At 30.9% G+C, this 22,551-nt stretch overlaps 1 protein-coding gene across 8 annotated transcripts in view; it reads left to right on the top strand.

Annotated features, from left to right (window-relative positions):
* Nucleotides 1-19,863, top strand: part of LOC129751260 (matrix metalloproteinase-14) — a 194,007-nt gene extending 174,144 nt beyond the window's left edge. For 3 of the 8 annotated variants that reach the window (XM_055746657.1, XM_055746655.1, XM_055746656.1), the window contains one exon: nucleotides 18,634-19,863. In XM_055746657.1, coding sequence (XP_055602632.1) covers nucleotides 18,634-18,755 — 122 coding nt within the window. In that variant the 3' untranslated portion in view covers nucleotides 18,756-19,863. The other 5 variants (XR_008738660.1, XR_008738659.1, XM_055746660.1 and 2 more) reach the window with 5 other exon arrangements.
* The last annotated feature ends 2,688 nt before the right edge of the window (nucleotides 19,864-22,551 follow it).

Below are 22,551 nucleotides of genomic sequence, written 5' to 3' on the forward strand. Positions count from 1 at the left end.
ATAGTAAAATAGTAGAAATAGTAAATAGATGGCAGAATCCGAACTCAGAAGTCTTAAATTGAAAATGTGACACCAAATTTCGAAAATCAGAAACCGTCATTTATGTTTAAAATTAGATAAGAAAAGAATAATAAAAAAATAAGTATATTTAATAAAAATAAGAAACTTAAAAAATTAACCAACAGACATTGATAATTATATTTTGGAAGTATCGATTGAAAGTCCGTAAATAAGAAATCGAACCAATAGAAATCAGAAACCATCAGAAATTACAAATCAAATATTTGGAATGTTAAATCAACACTCGGAACTAAAAAAAAAATTTAGATTAAAATATCATTTGTAAAAATTCTTGATTAGAAAACAACAAATAAAGGATAAGAAATTTCAAAATTAAAAAATCTGATATCATAAACCAAAAAACCTTCAACTTTCAAAAAGAAATTTGTAAACAAAATTCGGTACTAATCTATTAGAAATCTGCTACCACGAGTAAATCATTTGGAATGAAAAATTGGATATTATCAATAAAGAATCTCAAATGAAAAATTATATACATATCAAATATTGACTTCAGAAATATAAAAAAAAAAGACAATGTATCAGATATCAGATGTCAAAAATTTGAAATCTTAAATCTGAATTCTAAAATCAAAAATCAGAAATAAGATCTGATAGCTGAAATCTGAAATCTAAAATGAAATATGAAACCTGAAATCTGAAATCTGAAATCTGAACTCTGAAATCAGAAATCTGAAATCTGGAATCTGAAATTTAAATTTTGAAAACTGAATTCTGAGATCTAAAATCAGAAATAAGATCTGATAACTGAAATCTCAAATCTTATATGGAATTTTAAATCAAAAATCTGAAATCTGAAATCGTGGATCTGAAATCTGAAATCGAAATCTGAAATTGAAAATTCAGAAATCTGAAATCGTGGATCTGAAATCTGAAATTTTAAGTTTTAAATCTGAAATCGGAGATCTGAAATCTTGAATCATAATTCTGAAATCTGAAATCTAAAATCTAAACTCTGAAATCTGAAATCTGAAATCTGAAGTCTGAAATCTGAAATCTGAAATCTGAAATCTGAAATCTGAAATCTGAAATCTGAAATCTGAAATCTTGAATCTTAATTCTGAAATCTGAAATCTTTAATCGATAATCTGAAATCTGAAATCGAAAATCTGAACTTGAATATTTAGAAATCTGAAATCTGAAATATGAAATCTTAAATCTGACATCTGAAACTTGAAATCTGAAAACTGAAATCTGGGATCTGAAATCTGATTCCTAAAATCTGAAATCTGAAAATTGAAAACTGATATCTTCGATTTCAAATCTGAAGTATGAATTCTGAAATTTGTAATCCGAAATTGGATATCTGGAATCTGAAATCTGAAATCTAATATTTCAATTCGGAAATCGAACATCGGAAAATGGGAATCGGAAATCAGAAATCTTAAAGTTGAAAACTTAAAACTGAAATCTGAAATCTACATTCTGATATCTGAAATCTGAAATTTGAATTCGGAAATTGGAATTCGGAAATCTGTTATAGGAAATCGGGAATCGGAAATTGGTTATCGGAAATCAAAAATAAAAAAACATGAAACAGAAAATAGGCAACAGAAAATAGGAAATAGGAAATAGGAAATATGCAATACGAAATAGGAAAAAGGAAATAGGAAATAAGAAGTAGGAAATAGGAAATTTGAAATAGGAAATAGGAAATAGGAAATAGGAAATAGGAAATAGGAAATAGGAAATAGGAAATAGGAAATAGGAAATAGGAAATAGGAAATAGGAAATAGGAAATAGGAAATAGGAAATAGGAAATAGGAAATAGGAAATAGGAAATAGGAAATAGGAAATAGGAAATAGGAAATAGGAAATAGGAAATAGGAAATAGGAAGTAGGAAATGGGAAATAGGAAATAGGAAATAGGAAATAGGAAATAGGAAATAGGAAAAAGGAAATAGGAAATATGAAATAGGAAATAGGAAATAGGAAATAGGAAAGGGAAATAGGAAATAGAAAATAGAAAATAGGAAATAGGAAATAGGAAACAGGAAAAAGGAAATAGGAAATAGGAAATAGGAAAAAGGAAATAGGAAATAAGAAATAGGAAATAGGAAATAGGAAATAGGAAATTTGAAATAGGAAATAGGAAATAGGAAATAGGGAATAGGAAATAGGAAATAGGAAATAGGAAATAGGAAATAGGAAATAGGAAATAGGAAATAGGAAATAGGAAATAGGAAATAGGAAATAGGAAATAGGAAATAGGAAATAGGAAATAGGAAATAGGAAATAGGAAATAGGAAATAGGAAATAGGAAATAGGAAATAGGAAATAGGAAATAGGAAATAGGAAATAGGAAATAGGAAATAGGAAATAGGAAATAGGAAATAGGAAATAGGAAATAGGAAATAGGAAATAGGAAATAGGAAATAGGAAATAGGAAATAGGAAATAGGAAATAGGAAACAGGAAATAGGAAATTGGAAAAAGGAAATAGGAAGTAGGAAATAGGAAATAGGAAATAGGAAATAGGAAATAGGAAATAGGAAATTGGAAAAAGGAAATAGGAAGTAGGAAATAGGAAATAAGAAATAGGAAATAGGGAATGGGAAATAGGAAATAGGAAGTAGGAAATAGGAAATAGGAAATAGGAAATAGGAAATAGGAAATAGGAAATAGGAAATAGAAAATAGAAAATAGGAAATAGGAAATAGAAAATAGAAAATAGGAAATAGGAAATAGGAAACAGGAAAAAGGAAATAGGAAATAGGAAATAGGAAATAGGAAAAAGGAAATAGGAAATAAGAAATAGGAAATAGGAAATAGGAAATAGGAAATAGGAAATAGGAAATAGGAAATAGGAAATAGGAAATAGGAAATAAGAAATAGGAAATAGGAAATAGGAAATAGGAAATAGGAAATAGGAAATAGGAAATAGGAAATAGGAAATAGGAAATAGGAAATAGGAAATAGGAAATAGGAAATAGGAAATAGGAAATAGGAAATAGGAAATAGGAAATAGGAAATAGGAAATAGGAAATAGGAAATAGGAAATAGGAAATAGGAAATAGGAAATAGGAAATAGGAAATAGGAAATAGGAAATAGGAAATAGGAAATAGGAAATAGGAAATAGGAAATAGGAAATGCGAAATAGGAAATAGGAAATAGGAAATAGGAAATAGGAAATAGGAAATAGGAAATAGGAAATAGGAAATAGGAAATAGGAAATAGGAAATAGGAAATAGGAAATAGGAAATAGGAAATAGGAAATAGGAAATAGGAAATAGGAAATAGGAAAAAGGAAATAGGAAATAGGAAATAGGAAATTGCAAATAGGAAATAAGCAACAGGAAATAGTAATAAGGAAATAGGAAAAAGAAAAAGTAAAAAAAATGGGCAAAAGGAAATAGGAAATAGGAAAAAGAAAATTGGAAATCGAAAACAGAAAATAGGAAGTAGCAAATAGGAAACCGGAAATCGGAAATATTAAATCCAAAATTGAAACTGGAAATGGGAAAGCGGAAGACTTTAATTTGACATTGGAAAACTGAAATCTGATATCCCTTATCTGAAATTTGAATCCGGAAGTCTAAAAGCTGTCTTCTAGGATTAGGAAATTTATTCATCTGACATAGTTTTTTAGAAATTTGAATTTTGGGTAAGTCTCAATTTGAAAAAAATGGGACTTATTAAAAAAAAATCAGGAAATTCAAATCTGAAACAAAAAAATACTGAAAAGAATAAATACTTCAGAATAAAATACAGGAAAATCATCAAAATCTGAAATTCGGAATAGAATGTTCAAGGGAATTACAAAAGGTTATACGAAAAACTGAAATAATTCAAAGATTCATACATTGAAGAAAAACTAGCAACTGCTCTAAGGATATTAAAGTTGATAATCAAAATTTTGTATCCTTGGTTGATAGAAAATTTCATAGAACAAATTTGAGAAAGAATAATCATGCAAAATACTTAAAAATATTTAAACAAATCACAACTATTACAAAAATTTAAAAAATACAAACGAAAATCTAGAAATGAACCAGCCTTTGGCTGAAAACCTTTTAATTTGAGACAAAAAAAAACAATTCTGGAAAATAATAAATGACGGTAAACTTGACTTTTGAAATGAAAATATTCATAATACTCGAGGAATCTCTGAAAATAAAAATTAAAATGGTTTATTAAAGAAGGTTGTCTAGTTTATCAGTGGTATTGTTTTGTTTAAGAATGTTAAAACCCGTTAAATTTGAATATATTTTCAAACATATTGATCAATTATTTGAATTCGATATTGAGTAAAATAAAAAGAATTGTTTTTCGAATAGTAAAGTTCAGTTCACTATCACTTCCAATAAGTAGAAACAAACTCTAGTAATTTCCAAATTTTTAACTTGTATAGGACTTTTTTTATTTTGTTTAAATAGTTAGAAGATGTAATGTTCAAAAGAATTTGTTCATGATTTCTGATTCTGAAAAACTTCATTAAACTTTTTCAGCGCTTGAAGTGCATCCTCGATTGAAAGGAAATAAAACGGTGCTTCTTTGAACTTTTGAGTCATCGGATCACAGAAAAACCCTTTGCTAGTTTTCAAGCAATGGCAGGTAGTAGCCCAGATTATCATTTTATTTTCTGATTTTGATTTGGGATGATTCAATGGGTTTTTTTTATTCTTTCATTCTACATAAATGTTTGTTTTGTTCTCCACAACGATTGTTCATTGCGTGTAATCTTGATCTCAATTAGAAATGCGGTCATCTCGTTACGCGAATCATTTACTAGGAAAATTTCTGGACTGCAAAAAGTATCAATCGAACGTTTTGTTCGCAAATGACAACCGATTAGTGAGAGTCTGTCTGTAGCTCATCACGAATGGCTGAAATTCTGGCCAATCATTAGTCGCAATATCAAATGACTATCATTAGACCTATCATGAATTGTTGGAATCCTCGTTTTCCCTTTCGCTAATCGCTCGGTTTTTGCATGCAACATACGCTCGTCATCGGACCGGTGTGATTCATGTTCTAAATGTTTCGAATCATTTGCAAATCCGCCATCCCCCCTTTCTCCATGTGGTTTATCACATCTCTGTTGTATCTGAACCGCAATCAAGTCTAAATGAAAAAAAAAAAACAAATTAACCATGTCTGCGTTCAAGTTTAAATTGTTCATTGAAATCGTGATTACACCGTGATTGTCATCAATTGAAGCTATAGAAAAAAAATCGAAGATCATACTACACACAGTTTTAAGTTGAAACAATCAGTAAATGCATGACTAACGAACTAATACGATCGAACTGTCTCCATGTGATACTTAACAAAAAATGTTTTGATCTTTTAACGTGAATGCGCTGTATTGTTTCTAATCATGTACTTAATTAATCCATTAAATCTATGAAAAAAAACTTTTAAAGATAACAAATTGATTTAAAAAAACAACAAAACAAAAATTAAAAGGTTTCAGGTCGGTTTCCTTCCACAGTGAATCTGTGGAGATTTATTTCCAACGACAAACAGCTTGGCGACTCACACAAAATCAAATCATCGAATTGGTGACCTTGCGCTCTATATATATATTTTAACTAGAACCTAAGTCCGCACTGGGAACTGCACCGTAGAAATGGCACCACATCACCGGATTCTAACACATTTTTTCTTACTAAACCACCACTTTTTAACATGTATTAGGTCTATTTTAACCCAAAACAATATATGAGTTAAGTTCACATATATCTCCTAAATGAGAAATAACACACGGATAATAGTTAGATTTAAATGCATAATTTTTTAATAGCATATAAACTGAATCATACTGAAATTAGCTATCAAAAAGTTGTTAACAAAACCACGAGATTAATAACCTATTATTATTTTAGCTATCAATAAGTCATTCGGAATTGAAGGATTTGAATTTTTTTAAATATTTTTCTTTAACCTTCATATATGTAGGTACATAAATTTTGACTAGTTCACTAGTCTAGTGACTAGTGACTAGTGACTGTTCAGTTGAATGTTATGTTTAAATTAAATCTCTTATTCAAGTACAGTAGGACCCCGTTCATTTGAGAAATGGACTACCTCTTATTAGTGAATCCACGGATATAACAAAATACACTAAGGTCTTTTTTTACGTGGTTTAATTATGCTCAGTTTTTCTAACACGGCTTCTTTTTACGCAGTTTTTTGCCATGGATATGATTCTTCTACACGGCTCTCGCGAATCAACATGTTTTTTGAGCGAAAATATTACAAATCCGATACATTTACGACGGAATTCATACCGCGTGAAAAAAAAACCTTAACCTCAATCCTTTTTCCGGGCTTTGTATGCCATCAGATCGGATAGCTCGGTAGATATGGAGAATTTGCATTAACCTGGAGCTTGGATAAGCTTGTTCTTCTATTGGGTTAAGGATACGTACTCTTTTAAGAGCAAATTTACCGTAAACTGGAGGAACATTGATCACTTTTTTGATTCATTTTCGAATATTTTGGACAGAGTTGCTGTTTTGTAACACTAAAAGTTTTGAAATACTTACTGAGGTAAGGAGTATAATGCATGATCATTTATAGCAGAATATTCAAATGACAAAAGTGGCTATAACTTAATGATGGTTACAAAACCAGATTTCATGTTTAGGGGTAACTTTGATCACTAGATATGGTTTTAACGTATCTCAACTTCTTCAAAATTATTGTGTTGATGCCATTTAGCACAGAAGGCTCACGTACTCCTAACAATAAACATTAAACATTAAACATTAAACATCAGTAACTAAAAGAAAATTTTTGATTGGACTCAATTGAATTTTTCAACGTTTTCTTTCAAAAACAAATATACTCAAAAGATGGACAATGTTGCTGCATACATTTAGATGCAAAAAATATTTCTCAATATTTTTGGCCTCAATAACAAATAACATTTTACCTCAATACAATTTCCTAGGATCACCCATTGTTCTCATGTTCTTTTTTTCTTCAATCTTACCTATTTGATGGGTTTCCAAGCTATTTGTTCTATACAGGCTTGTCCATTGTCCGTGTCCGTCCGAAAATTTCCGATTTTTAAATATGCAAAAATTATCATAGAATGACCACAAAAATAACCCTAAAAGTATACCTATACAAAGGAAAAAAGTTAAACTTTCATATAAAACAATCCATTTGCTTCTAAATGCTATTATTTTTTCATTATTTTATCAGGGGAGGTGTTTGTTTGTGGGTCTTCGAAAAACAGAAATTTCAAACTACATTTTAAGTAATATACAAAAATCTTCAACTGCTCACCAAATTTAGCCTAGGTATTTGAAATTTAATTTATAGGCTTTCAAACGTAGAAAGCAGTTTTCTGATATATTAACTTCAGAATTAGTTAACGATGATTATCTGCAAAAATTTCATGGTGATCAAACCCAAGTAACACTGATTGTTTTATAAGATTCTCCAGGCCTCTTTTAAAACCTAAAGTTGGTCCGTTAGCCGGTTATAAAACATGAAATGTTGCTTGAGAAAGTTTCCCCCAATTTACGGTACTCAATTTCGATCGAGATACTCTTCTTTATGCAAAATTTAACCAAATGTACTCTTTTTTTTTTTTTGTTGAAAGACATCTGACCGAAAAAAAACTAACGGTTTCCTTCCATTTTATGAAGTTTTTTCACGTTTTATGCAAAAACTACGAAAGAAATACAGCGAACAAATCAGGTCCTTTTTTTTGATAATTATACACTATTCGTCGTTATGAACAATGAGCGCGATTAGCGCCTTTGAGTATGCAAACATTATTTAATATGCACAAAATTTATGTATAGTACAAGACTATTTTAAATGAAAATTTATAATTGTCATTTGAGTCACAGAACATCAAAGACATACTAACAGTATTTAATTAATTTGAAATATCTCGGTGCCACCACTGGTGCCATCTCAGATAGCACGAAATCGGTACAGTAGAACCTCGCTTATCCCAGATTGGGTTATTCAAGCTCTGGTTATCCGAGCTTTCGCGTTATCTGAGCCACCATTTTCTATCCAAAATCCATGTGAAAATTTGTTTGATCATCACGATATATTGTTAAGCTATCACGTTTTTGTCAAGTTAAAAAATCTAAAAACGTCGATTAAATTGAAAAATAAAATCCTTGTATGGACCGAGCTATGCGCCTAAATGATATGCAATACCACAGCAAATGGATAGGGTTAGAATTTCGTTTAATTCGAGGTTTCGCTTATCCTAAGTCGTCCCACCCCCGACTTCCTCGGATAAGCGGGATTCTACGCCCTGTACCTACATCATTTTGCATACCATTCGGGCGCGAAGCTCGATGAATATATGGATCTTGTGTCAACCTGCTGACTTATTTGATAAATTTTTCCTGACTTATTGGATAAATTAATGATCTCAATTAAGTCTTTTTGATGTCGCGGGATATGGTAGCCCTATAGTTAGAGGAGAGTGGATCATCATAAATATCTCAGCTGTGTGTTGAGGTAAAGATAAAAATCTCAATCCAACTGTCATCGTCGTTCCTTTGCGTAAGCATATATTACTTGTGTTGCTGACTTATTCACGTATCATATGGCAAACCTAAAGTTCTAACAAAAATATGCTGCATGATCTGAGTTTTATCTTGCTCTTTCACATGAAAAGGTATTTTTCATGAATTATCATAAAGTCATTCAAACGCAACCAATTTGCAAATCATATCTTGTGAGGAATTATGAGCCACTTAATGTGGGGTATCTTGGGCCACCTATATTTTGATTTTTTTTACACATTCAAAACTTAAAATACATTTATCCTATCTGAAAAGCATTCTTACGCCAAATGAAGAGTTTTTGAAAATATTCCATCAATTTTATTCAATGCGATAGAAACGAAACATGAGTCTTATACAGTCCCCCCACAATCATGGGTCACACACAATCATTAGTCACCGAGCATTTGAACAGCTGATTGCTGCTGAACTGAATGAAATTATTTCATATTATATTTTTTTAATTTATCGATAGTATCATCAAAATGCATTAAAAATATTATGTGTGCGCTTGATAACAGAAAATAGCTGTTTGAATAGTTTTTGTCATACGTTAACTATTACCTGTTGAACTATCGCACAAATTTCCAATGTTGTAAGGTTGACATCTTGAACCGTTAAGACCCTTAAGCGGGTATTTCTAAAATTCCAACTAAATGAATAGGTCTCATATAAGCACAAAGGACGAGTTAACATTTTACAAAAGAAACAGAGCGAATAAAATGCGAAATTTAAATAATATCTGGAAAATAAAATTGACCCATAATTGTTACAGCATCTACCAAATTTCACACCATCATGGGTCACTTTTTTGCTAGCAAAGCAAAAGATTTCTTGGTTGCTATAGCTCTACCCAAATGCCCCTGGAATTTATACTATCAAAGAATGCCCCTGAATGTTTGCCGGAAACATGATGATTTCCATGTTGATTTTCGGGTGTTGCCATGGACTTCTATGTGACTAATAATTGTGAGCAATTTGACTAATAATTGTTACGGTCTTCAATATTGACCCATAATTGTGGTTTTGAAAAACGTTGACTGTTTCGGTAAAATATGTAATTTTTAAACAAGATTTCAATGAAAAACATATTTGAACTCAAAGAGGAAGCATTTAATGACTGAAATTCATGCAATGCTTGATATTAGGTTTACTAGCTCCCGAATAAACTAACATTCTGTGGTGGAGGGATACGTTAAGTGACTAATGATTGTGGGGGGACTGTATAAGGAATTTCGTCAAAACATTCACGAGCCAGGTTTTTGAAACTATTCTATCATACACAACACTCTTTGTTATTTCCTCACATGAATTTGATTTAGAATATTAAATGAATTATTATATGAGATAACAGTTTTGAGTCAACTCATAAACATTGCATGTAATTTGATATTTTGTGTTTGGTGGCCCATGATTCCCCACCAGTTTTCGAAATCCATAAAAAATACTTTTTTAAAAAAAAATCATAACTTGGGGAAAATTTTAACAGTAATTCATCAAGCTGGCGATTAATGGTCGCCTCAAAATGTCGAATTTTTCTAAACTTAAAAACTAAAGGAAAAAAATCTAATAAAAAAAAACTCGCTCGCTTGTTTAACGTGGATTTCTTAATTTTTTTTTGCATTAAGGGGGGGGTAGGGTCTAACATTTTCAAAAAATCGATTTTTTTATTTTTTTATTTTCTTATTGTAAAACATTTCAAGAATGTTGTGTCAAATTTTCAAGTCAATTGAAGCAAAACTGTAGAAGTTATAGGCCTTTATCTCCTCCTATCTAATACTGCAAGAAAGCAAGAGCAGAAACTTCAAACGCGTTTTTCTCGAAAGCACATTTTTAAAGTCCGTGGACATCGTCATTTGAAAACTACTTATCCGATTCTTTTCAAATTTGGAACATATTTTCTACATATAAAATACCAGACCCCAACGTTTTTCTTTTTTGATTTTTTTTACTTTGGGGAGATTTTACAGGTGAAAAATGGCGGATTTTTAAGTAAAAAATCGTAGTTTTTACTTCAAACAGCCACAAAAATTTCATAAAAATATTTTTAAGTTAAATAAAAACGTTGGGGTCCAGAAAAACATCTATTAAAAATATTTTGCTCTGATTTTTTGATTTCAGATGATTCAGTGCTGAGATACAGTGTCCACCGCAAATCCTGTTTTCTAAAAGGCATCCTTGAAAATGCTCCGTCACCGGCTCATTTTTCAATATTTTTCTACGAAAAAATTACTAAATGTTCTTTTAACAATGCTTTGTATAATGCAAAAAATGTGAATACATTTGTTTGAACGATAGCTCCAGAAAAAAATCGTGAAAATGGTGTTTTTTTATACCCGTTAGACCCTACCCCCCCCCCCCCCCCCCCCCCTTAAGCGTTGATGGTAATTTTGTGGGTGCTATCACCCACAGAAAAACCTATTCTGTAGGAAACACATATTTATAAGGCGACAATTCAGATTATATTTAGAGGTTGCGGTTTTTGAAACAAAAATGTAACTGTTTTAAAAATCCTAAGTTAAATTTGTTTCTTGAAGCAATTAACCCTCTAGATTAGGGTGACCAATTTCTGCAACTCCAAAAAGAGTACAAAGAGATGTTTTTTTTAAGTAGAAGATCTACAATATCAACTAATGAATATTATATGTGTAGTAACTGTATTGCATACTCAAAGGCGCTTATTAGCAAAATAATTTAGTGCGGCGTCTTGAAGGTAATTTTTTGAAAACTCGATGTAAAAAAAAAACAAAATATCTTATTATTGTTTGTTTTCATTAAAAAAACCTTTCAATACTTCATAGACTGGTATTTTCCAACTCAAATGCGATTTGTTTTTTGCAGCAGGCTTTTTCCTTTATTATCGTCCAAAGTAATAACAATAATTTTTTATTAACTACTTTTTACAAAATTTTCTCGATGATCAAGTTTTCAAAATTCAATTTATGTTTTGGATACTAATAGTTTCATTTTTGGAAGGCACATTTTCATTCTTTTGTTTGGAAATCAATAAAAATATTTGGCTTTTGAAATTGCTTGTCTACTTCAAAGCCTTTTAAAACCATAGAAACAGTTTAAATAATATCTATATATTATTATTCACTGGTCATAGGATGCCGAAAATTAGATTGGTATGTGAATTATCAACGTCAGTTTTCAACAGTTGATAACTTTCGTTTCAAATAGAAAAGAAAACTCAAAAACGGTTGCGATTGATACTTGAATAACTTGTTTTTTTTTTCTTTATCGGATCAAACTGCTTTCAGTTAATATATAAATTAGTTTGTAATAGATAGATGCATTTATAGCACAAATTCAAAAATATTCAACTTTTGTTATGCCAACAACAAAACTGTCAAATGCAGGGAAAATTAGCAACTTTCAAAAACTTGGTTCTTTATCCTATTTATTTTTTATCGGTAGAAAGGGATCAGCAATCAAAAAGCAAACTTTTTTGTAAAGAACCAATTTAAATTGCAAATATTCGTGATCCCATCACTGCCGTGATATGACGAAGTGACGTATAACCATTTTTTTCGATTTTGACTTTTTGACGCTATTGTGTGCGTTTTTCTATGAGCTATCAAATGCTTTCAACAAATCTAAAAAATATCAAACAGTTTTTGAGAAAATCGATAAAAACGAATCGCCAAAAGTGCGATTTATACGCCGAAGTGACGTATATCCATGCGTTTTTGAAACTGATACAGAACAATTTCAATAACCCGTATAATTTACAGGCGACATTCCTCAGATTTGTAAAAAATCATATTTTAACATGACAATCGGTTTAGAATAAAATAAAAAAGGCACTCCCTCCCCCCTCCCCTTTTCCTCAGAATAAAGGGTTCTCAAACAAAAAAGTTGTCGAGCCTTTTTGATAAATAAAGTTTGAATGCAAACGTCGACATCTACGTTAATTAAAAAAAAATCGAGGAATTATTTAACATTTGTAGAACAAAATTAATTCTTCATTAATTTTGCGTTGTTTTTGTTACAAAGAAATTTGTTTGTGGTAAGTTTATTTGTCAAGCAACAATATTGTGCTGTATCTTTGACAATTTTCATTGGAAAATCTTGAAATTTGATCCAATGAACCTCATTTTCTACCCGGAACCATTTTTGATCACGTTCATTGATTTTAACGAAACTTGGCCTGGTACGAGATCAAACATTTTTACATCTTTGGACCAAATTTCAAGATTTTCCAATGAAAATTGTCAAAGATACAGCATATTTAATGAAGCAATTCCGAATTTCCCTTTTTTTAGGGGAATAGCTGTATCTTTGTTTCCAGTCATTGAAAAGACTTCAAATTTCGTAGAGCGTTAATTAGATAGTTGAACTAAATTGTGTGAAAATTTCATGAAAAAATATTAACCGAGAGAGAAATGGCAGCTTGTCAAAGTTGGAAGTGGGTACGCCGCTCCGCGCAAATTCATTCTTTTTTGAACGCAACTGTATGTCAATTTTCATCTAAATCCAATGTAAAACATTATGAGTCATCTACAAATCTGACATTTGTCTTCATTCCTGGTAATAATTAGCACCCACTTATACCGAATTTCAGTTCTCTAGGTCTTATCTTAACGCTAAAACTAGGGCTGAGAGGGCAATTGAGGTCAAATAAAAAAAACTCACAAACGAACAAACGGAAATTGTTTTTTATGTACCGTAATCCGGGGTAAGATTAATCTCTTTTTTCAATATATTTCGATAATTTTTTCTGTTAAGGGGAATGTGACATGTTTTATATTTTTAAAACCAGTACTGGACTCCAATGAATGTTAAACATGGATGCAGAAATTTATTGAACTTCTTGTAATTTGATTAAAGAATCGTTTTCGTCTTTGTTCAAAAATTGATTCTTTGGGGTGACATTGATCAGTCTCTATTCTGACGGTTTTAACGAGTTTCATTTTTATCATAAAGGATACAAAACACCATCACAATATTTACTAATGGTAGTTTATTTATTTAACCTTAATTTTTAACTTTTTATTTTAAAAATATTTATAACCGAAAAAATAGCTATGATGCGGCCTACATTTAGGGGCAAAAATTATAATTATTGTTAAATAGTTTGAACTTTAAAATACAAATGAAACTTTACCTTCACTCATTCCCCTAGGCCCTCCTACTATTTCCATTTTCATTTTTTCCTCAAAGCTAACGATTTTATAGGGTTTCTATCCATTTGCCGAATACGGGCATACTCTTGGGAAATGTCCTTATTTTTTAAATATCAAAAAAATATCATTAAATGACTATAAAAAATAGCACTTAACCTACACAAACACAAAGAAAAATAGTTGTTCTTTCACTTTCAACATCCCGTTTGCTTCTAAATTGTTTTTAGTTCATCAAGAAAGCTGCTTTTTTTGCAAGCCTTGGAAAAAATAGTTTTTTTTTGGATTTTGAAATCACATTATAACTAACATAAAAAAAAAATTTCAAATACAAACCAAATTTTCCCTTCTTGATACTCAATAAATAGGCTTTCAAATGTAGAAAACAGTTTTCAAAAATTCAAACTACAGGCTAAGTTATTGATGATTATGTGGCAAAATGTCATGTTGATCAAAGCTACCCCGGTGATCAATGTTACCCCGTTTTACGGTACAAAGAAACACATACCTTGAGAAGTTTCTCCGACAGCATCACTAAAATTTTCTTCCTCACTCGAATACAATTTAAGAAGATCCAACGCACTGGCTATTTTAACTAAGAACGAAATTTGTTCCAACTGCACGAAAAGACTAAGGATAAACGTCACTCCGACGGAGAATCGTCTTATCAAAACAAACGTTTATACGCCGAACTGACGCATATCCATTTGAAGTAATTATACGAATTTTACGCAAAATAAAGAGTTGTGTTTCAAAAGGCTGCATTTGTCATCTATCTATGCATAAATTCTACAGATCACATTTTATGAAAAGTCTCAGATTAACGAATAAAGAGGGAAAAGAGAAAATCGCTTTTATTCGCTTAAAACGAAAATGGTTTATACGTCACTTCGGCGTAACACGGCAGATCAGTGTTCGGCATCGCTAACTGAAAAAATAGCGCCGCTAATTAGATCGCTAACTCATTCAAAGTTAGCGATCGCTAATAAAATATGATAAATGTGCCGAAAAAGTTATCGCTTTAAGCTTAAAGCGCTAATCGCTAACTGTTGAACAACAAAAAAGCCGGAACAAATATCAAATTCTTCTTTTGTCACGTCGCTCCCCCCCTTAGATTTTTTCATCTCCTCAAGAGGGGATTAAATAATGTTTCAAGTATTTAAGTTAAAATTTAATAAATTGATCGAATTTTCATACAATTAAATGATCAAAACAAAAACTATCAAAGATGGGAATTTCAACAACTCTCTGTGTTCTTCTATTTTGAAAAAAATACGAATTTTCGAACAATTACAAGAGCAAAAGAACAGAATGTGGAAGATGGGAGATATCTCGTTTTTTTAATATAAATTTCGGTTAAAAATTTACTCGATATATCGGTTTTGCGTAAAGTAGATAGTATGCAATTTCGTTGCAAACAATCTTTTGTGCAATTCATTTATTTTTGTTGTGTTTTGCATTATTTTACATTCTCATCATTTAAAATCTTTAAACTGTTCTCCCCTTTTCCAAACTTGCAGGAGCATTGTCAAACGTTATATATACAATTTCTATTTGAACTGAAAACCAATGCTACAATTACAATATGTATTATCTTATTTTTATATGAACTGATCTGTAAAATCTCTTAAAAACTGTTTTATGAAAAGTAAATATATCAACCATTTGAAAACAAATGTTGATGAAGGGATGTTAAAAATAGTTTTATATTGTTTAGCACTTTTTATCGTTATCTTCTCCTGTTGCGAAAAATAGTGCTATAAGAGAGAAAAATGACACTAAATACATCTTTTCTCTAACTAGAGTACACAATCCTCCAACTAATCCAAATAAGTAATCAGACTGATGCCCAATGTCAATTGATTAATGACAAACAGTTTACTCTGTCACTTATAATTCGGGAGATTGATACAAATACATGGGAATTAGCGGTCTTCAATACGCGCAACCAAAAAATAGCGGAACTTTTTAAATCGCTAGATCAATCAAAGCTTAGCGACAAAATTAAACCGCTAACGAAAAGTTAGCGGACTAACTAGCGAATAGCGGATTAGCGCTCTTGTGCCGAACACTGGATCTCATCCATTAAAGTATTCTCCAAAGAAGCAAAAATGAATCGTCCTACCACAAATGGTAGGGTTGTTTTAATAAATACCCGACGGATCTTTGATCCTTGATCCGGATGAAATTTCAAAATCTTAAAATATCTATTTTTCCAAGACTCGAAAACAAACCGCTCTCCTGATGATACAAAAAAGCGTTTAGAAGTAAACGGAACAGAATGTGAAAGAACAACAATCTGTTTTTCTTTCTAAATGTATAGTTATAGTGCTATTTTTATAGTCTTTTATTAATAAATTTTTGATATTTAAAAAATAAGAACATTTTTCAAGAGTAAGCCCGTATTGGGCTAATGGATAGGAATCAAATGGTCAACTGTTGATAAAAAATGAAAATCGAAATAATGGGAAGGCCTAGGGGAATGCGTGAAGGTAAAATTTCATTTGTATTTTGAAGCTAAACCTATTTAGCAATTGTTATAATTTTTGCCCCTAAATGTATGCAGCATCTTTGTTTTTTTCGATTATAAATGTTTTTAAAAGAAAACGTTAAAAAGCAAGGTAAAATTGATAAACTAACATTTGAAAATATTATGAAGGTGTTTTGTATCCTCCATCAAAATAGAGACTGATCAAAGCATCAAATTCTGAACAGATATGAAATCGATTTTTAAATAAATTTAAAATAGTTTCAACATGGCACATTCCCCTTAACAGAAAAATAATCGAAAAATATTGACAAAAGTGATCAATCTTACCCCGGATTACGGTACACCCCTTTATCGATCGAAAACCAGTATATGTGCTCATAAATGAAACAACATGGTCCTCTAGATCCCAATTTTTCATTCGCTGAAAATTCACAGAAGGGAAGTTATGATAAAAAAACAAATTTTGTTATATATAAAATATAATATTCAGTTGAAGTTTTTTTTGAATATTTTTTTTAAAACCTTCATAACCACAGCTGTTAAAGAATTTAGGTACACGTTTGAACCATTTTTTCTCTGATATTGGAACATATTCAGAGTGCTTCAAAGAACAAATGTAGTTTTCTACAAATATCTTAATAAAAAAATCTTAATTATGTAAAATTATTTTATCGGTAAAATTTTATATTCTTCAAGAAAGAATATATAGAAATTAAAAATTTATAGACGTATAAAAGACGGAAGACGGAGAGAAACATTTTTAGAAATTTGTGAAAACTCCAGCAAGCAAAATCTGTAATTTTAAAAAAAATTTCTTTGAATTCAGATTTTTTTTACGAAACGGCTAAAACTTTTTACATGAATAACTTAACTTCTTCTCATGTTACTTAAAAAAATAAGCTTAAGAATAGGCACAATCAATAATTAAAGACAAACTTCTTTTCAAGCTTATTTTAATTATCTGAATGCTTTAATACGCAAAAATTTCTTCCTCCATACAAATTTACATATCAAATTGAAAAACGTTGCTCTAATTCAGGAATCAACCAAATCATCTCAAATTTTACACTGATGCTTGGTGACCCAAAAGACATCGAAAAACATATGGGAGCAAAAAGTCATATTTTGCAGCGGTCATATACATAGTTGAACTTTCGTGTTTGTGATTCGAGATGATTCGAGGGCTCTTTTTTAAAACATACTGATTGAAATGATATATGTCATTATTTTTAAAAATAATTTTAGGGAATTTGTTTATTTTATTAGGTACTATTTTTTTGATTTATTACTATTTAAAATAGCTATCTTAGGATGGATCATTGATTTTCGATATGTTTATAAAATCGTTAAAATCAATGTCCCATCTTTCGATAACACTCTTCTGCACGTATCTTTCCAAATTTGCACGCACTCTGCACGTAAACACTCAACACAACACTACACACATGCTATGAACTTTCGAACAAATCAATTTCCTAATGTTTCGTTCACACTTAACTACACATTACGGATTGTATAAAATCAGCACGTTTTAGATAGTTTTCGCATCAATCAACAACTATCAACTGATCTCGTCACTGCTTGGGGTCTGTAGAGGATGCACTATAGATTCTAGGATAGGAATATGGATTTTTGTTTTTGCAAGCCGAATTATATTAATGCAATTTTCTCTTTCCAACCTTCCCATCCTTTTGTTCGATCGTTTCTTTCCGTTCCCTTTTTTCTTTCCATTTTTTTCCATTTATTTTAGCATGATAGTAGGAAAATGATAACGATTTCGAATCCGAGAGAGAGAAAGAAAGAGAGACAGAGCGAGCGAGCAAAAACCCAACCCTCCAGCCAGCCGAGTCTTCTAGAGAGTGAAAATTTTAAATTTAAAGTTTTCTGAGTAAAAATTAGCTTTTCAAAGATGTTTCAGTAGAATCAGAAGCAAAATTCGGACACCGTTTAGCAGAATTGGTTTTTGATTCGGAAACACAAATTACGAGAAAAAAGGTAGTCCCAGTGATTTTACGTTCCCTAAAATATTGTCGTGCTCAAAGATAAGTCAACTTTTGAGAAAGATAATCGGGTAAAACTTTTTTTGACGAAAAACAACAGCGAAATGAAGAAAAATCACACAAACAAACACACATACAAACATGCAACCTTGGAAGACTGCAGCCCGGCCAATTTTGCGATTGGCAGTGCGAAGTGCAAATTGTGAAAGGGACAGACAGAGTGATGTATGTTCTTATCAGTTGATGATGAGTTTCTTTCTTAAGTATATTAACGATTAAGTTTGTTTAGTATTATTTTGTGCAAAGCTTTAAATAAATCACATTTGATGTTTGATAAACAACGAGAAAGATTTGTTCTTATTTCAGAATTTAAAAGGCTCTCAAAACTAATCAATTTTTTTTCTCCTCTCTTTCCCCCTTTTTTCTATAATTTTTTGTATTTTTAGCTGGAACCGATGACCGACATCCGATCGATGATTACAACAGCGGAAATGATTCGAGCAGAACTCGGGTCAACTTCAGTATTATCCTAATTGCTGCCATATCTGGTTTCCTGCTGAGGGCTTAGTTTCACAGATTTGAAATCAACCAAAACTTATGTTATTTATTTTCATTTTTATCTGACAGGTTGTTACTTCTTCGAGAATTCCTCATTGAATGCTATTGAAATTGATCAGCTTTGGCAAATAACGATAGTGACTCCAACCATTGGAAAAGGGGAACTGAAAACTTCAATTTGTTTCGATTTTTTTTTGTATTCTGTAAATTTTTTTGAATTTCATGTTTTTTGGGAATCCATTTTCAAAAGCTGATAACTCTTTTCTTGACAGCTATAGCTTGACTCAGATTTAGATCTCGTATCCAATTTTATGAAAAACATTGAACAATGAGAACATTGAAATTATTCATAAACAATCAGCTTCTTTATTAAACATGAATTTAAAGGTATTGGTAGAATATTTCGATGTTTTGCTGATCACAAGTATGTTGAAAAATTTAATTTAGATTGTTAAAAAAATAAGCAAAACAAACTCTTTGTTATGTATCTATTTAATAATTTGAATGAAAAATCAGCTGTCGATTAAGCTGTCAGTTGCTTTTTTATTATCTAAACTTTTCTTATCGCCAGTCTATTACAGTATTTTGCAACTTCGAACTTATCTTTTGAATCACTCATTATATTTTTCAAAGAAAAATATCCTTATTTTTCTTTTCGATAATCTAGGATATATTTATAAGCAATGAAAAGTCATTAACATATAAGCTCATTACCAGTTATGAAAAACTATCGAATGTTCAGCATTGCAAACAAAAAAAAATTAGATTAGAATACCAACTGATCAATGTGCCTTTTTAGAAACAGCAAAACAGCAGTTGTAAATAGTTTTAAAGCAGGTATGGTTAGCATTCAAACAAGTGGTTTAAATGTCCGGTTAAAGTAACGTTGAACAATTTCTTATTGATCCGGTTTTAGAAAGAACTCTACAAAATCATTAAAACGCATCGAAACATATCTTCTCTTATCAAAATTTTAAACAGTGGTAATATAAAGCATGAAAACATTAGAGAAAGCAGATTTATATGAAAAATTTGTATATATTTAGTACCGATAAGTGCCTAGGTTTAAGATATTAATTCGTCCCCATACATGTAATAAAGCAATTTTATTGTTTGAAGTTGTTTTTTTTAATGCTGATTTTATGTACATACCTATATATAGATCGACTGATGACAAACAAGGTAAATTTGTTGAGTAAAGTTCAGATTGTCTCTTTTAACATCGCCGTAACTGACAGATTAACCCTAATGCGCTCTTAAGTGTCAATATGACATTATTGGAAGTTTGGCGGCTTGTAACTTTATTCGATTGTATCCTAATAAAACATTTTTTTCGGGGATCCTCAATGAAATATTGAAATATTTAATTTTGCATTATAACTTTTGACGCACCCTGAAAGTAAAAAAAAACTCCCAAATCAGACCTTGAGTGCCAATTATACACTCATCGCTTAAAACCGCCCTATCTCTTTTATTTTTCAACCGATATTAACAAAATTTATAGTTTTAGAAACCTCGTAATGTAACTCAAATATGTTTTCAGACAACATTCAGTCAAATTCTAAGAAAAAAAAATCCGAATAAACATGCATTGGAAAAAAGACTGTTGATCAGTTACGAAATGCTCGAAAAAAAAATTGACTTAGTGTAAGGTTGCCAGAATTTTTTCAGCAAAATACGGCAAAATACGGCATTTGACCTTAAATCCAAGCAATATCCGGGCAAATTTTCTCAAAACCCAGATATTACTCAACAAAAATGTAAAAAAAAGATGGTTTTTGTCCATCAAAGTTTATCGATAAATTTTGAATCATAGTTTAGGCTTACAAAAAACATTTCAAGATTATTTTAATAAAATTCGCTAAAAAAATGCGTTTTGGAGGCGTTAGATGTTTTGCCTTTCTTACAGAAAGGTATAGTTATCGGTCGATTTGGGAGATCCTTAATTATGGGTCTTACATATACCTTTATAGGTACCTATCGAATCAGCTCGACGAGTTCAGACGATGTCAGTGTATTTGTGTGTGCTGGTGTGATTTTTTGTAAACATCGTCCACATGTTTTTGCGAAACTGGGAAGTACAATAAAAATGATTTTTGTCTTAAAAAATTTGATTTTTTTCCCTCTTCAATGTATAAAAGAAAGAAAAAAAAAACAAAATAGTTTGAAAAATAAATTTTCATAGTAATTATCATCAAATCATCACTCCAAAAAACGTGTCAATATGGCTGGCTAGCCACAACCAGCAATCACTAAAATCAAGATTATCGTATATATGACGTCAAATTATACGTGACGTCATAGATACGCGCTTGCTATCTAAAAGTATGGACCTGTCGATGTGTGGAAGGGAGAACAGACAGAATTCACTCCCACTCAGGTTTTGATGTCATCCTGACAGAAACCGTATGGGAGGAAGAAGACAATTAAAATTTTCCCAACCAATTTGCAACCGATCCATTTCAAAAACTTCGGAACCGAAGCCCCGAATTATGAAACTTAAAAATGGTTTTCACCAAGGGGTACGACCCCGAGATTGATGAAGTCGTTGATGAGTACGTCATGCCCACACTGCATGGTACGAAAGCGATAGTAACTTCGCCCAACATTATATTCAGGCACAGATTGCTCTGAGAAGGGGAAAACAACACGGGTACGCGGACGATGTATGTCCTCTCATCTTCTCACATGCCATTCGTGCTTACGAAGCTTTTTCTTAAGCAGCAACGACAGGAGAGTATTTCGCCCGTGGAAGCAAATTAAATCTAATAAGACAAATGCCTCTGAATCCTTTCGAGCTTTTAGCTCTCCGGCTTGTTTTTTTGTTCCCTTTTCTCTTCCTTTCTTCAGATCTAACGTTGCGTTGTTGTTGTTGGGGTTGGTGTCTTGCAAAAACGATGACGGCTTGGAGGTCAATCTGAACTTTCACTTGCTGAAGCCAATGGAAGATGACAACCAAACAGTAGCGCCACCAAGCCCTCCTTAGTAGAGTTTGAAGCATTTGGGATTTTTTTTTGGAACATGCATATAAAGCTAAAAAGCTAATAATCATTATTGACAAAGTTGAAGAAACAGAAAAAAAACATTTTCACCAGGTTGACCAAATACAAAAATGACAAAATCGACAAAATTGAAAAAATTTTCTAAATAGACCAATTTGACAAAATTGACGAAATTGACAAACTTGACATAATTCATTGATTTGACAAAATTCACTTAGTTGAAAAAATCATAAAATTGATGAAATTTATAAAATTGACAAAATCGAGAAAATTCGCAGATAAAATTCACTGAATTGACAAGATTGATAAAACTGACAAAATTAACAAAATTGACCAAATTGACAAAATTGACAAAATTGACAAAATTCACTAAATTGACAAAATTGACAAAATTGAAAAAATTAACAAAATTGACAAAAGAGATGACAAAATCGACAAAATTCACTAAATTGACAAAATTGACAAGATTGATAAAACGGACAAAATTGAAAAAAATGACTAAATTAACGATGACAAAATCGAAAAAATTCACTAAATTGACAAAATTGACAAGATTGATAAAACTGACAAAAATCGACAAAATTGACCTAATTGACCAAATCGACCAAATTGACAAACTTGGCTTAATTCATTGATTTGACAAAATTCACTTAGCTGAAAAAATCATAACAATTGATTATATTTATAAAATTGACAAAATCAAGAAAATTGGCAGAGTTGACAAAATTGACAAGATTGATAAAACTGACAAAAATTGACCAAATTGACCAAACTGACCAAAACGACCAAATTGTCAAAATTCAC

Source organism: Uranotaenia lowii, chromosome 3, assembly GCF_029784155.1.
Source record: "Uranotaenia lowii strain MFRU-FL chromosome 3, ASM2978415v1, whole genome shotgun sequence".
NCBI classification, from domain to species: domain Eukaryota; kingdom Metazoa; phylum Arthropoda; class Insecta; order Diptera; family Culicidae; genus Uranotaenia; species Uranotaenia lowii.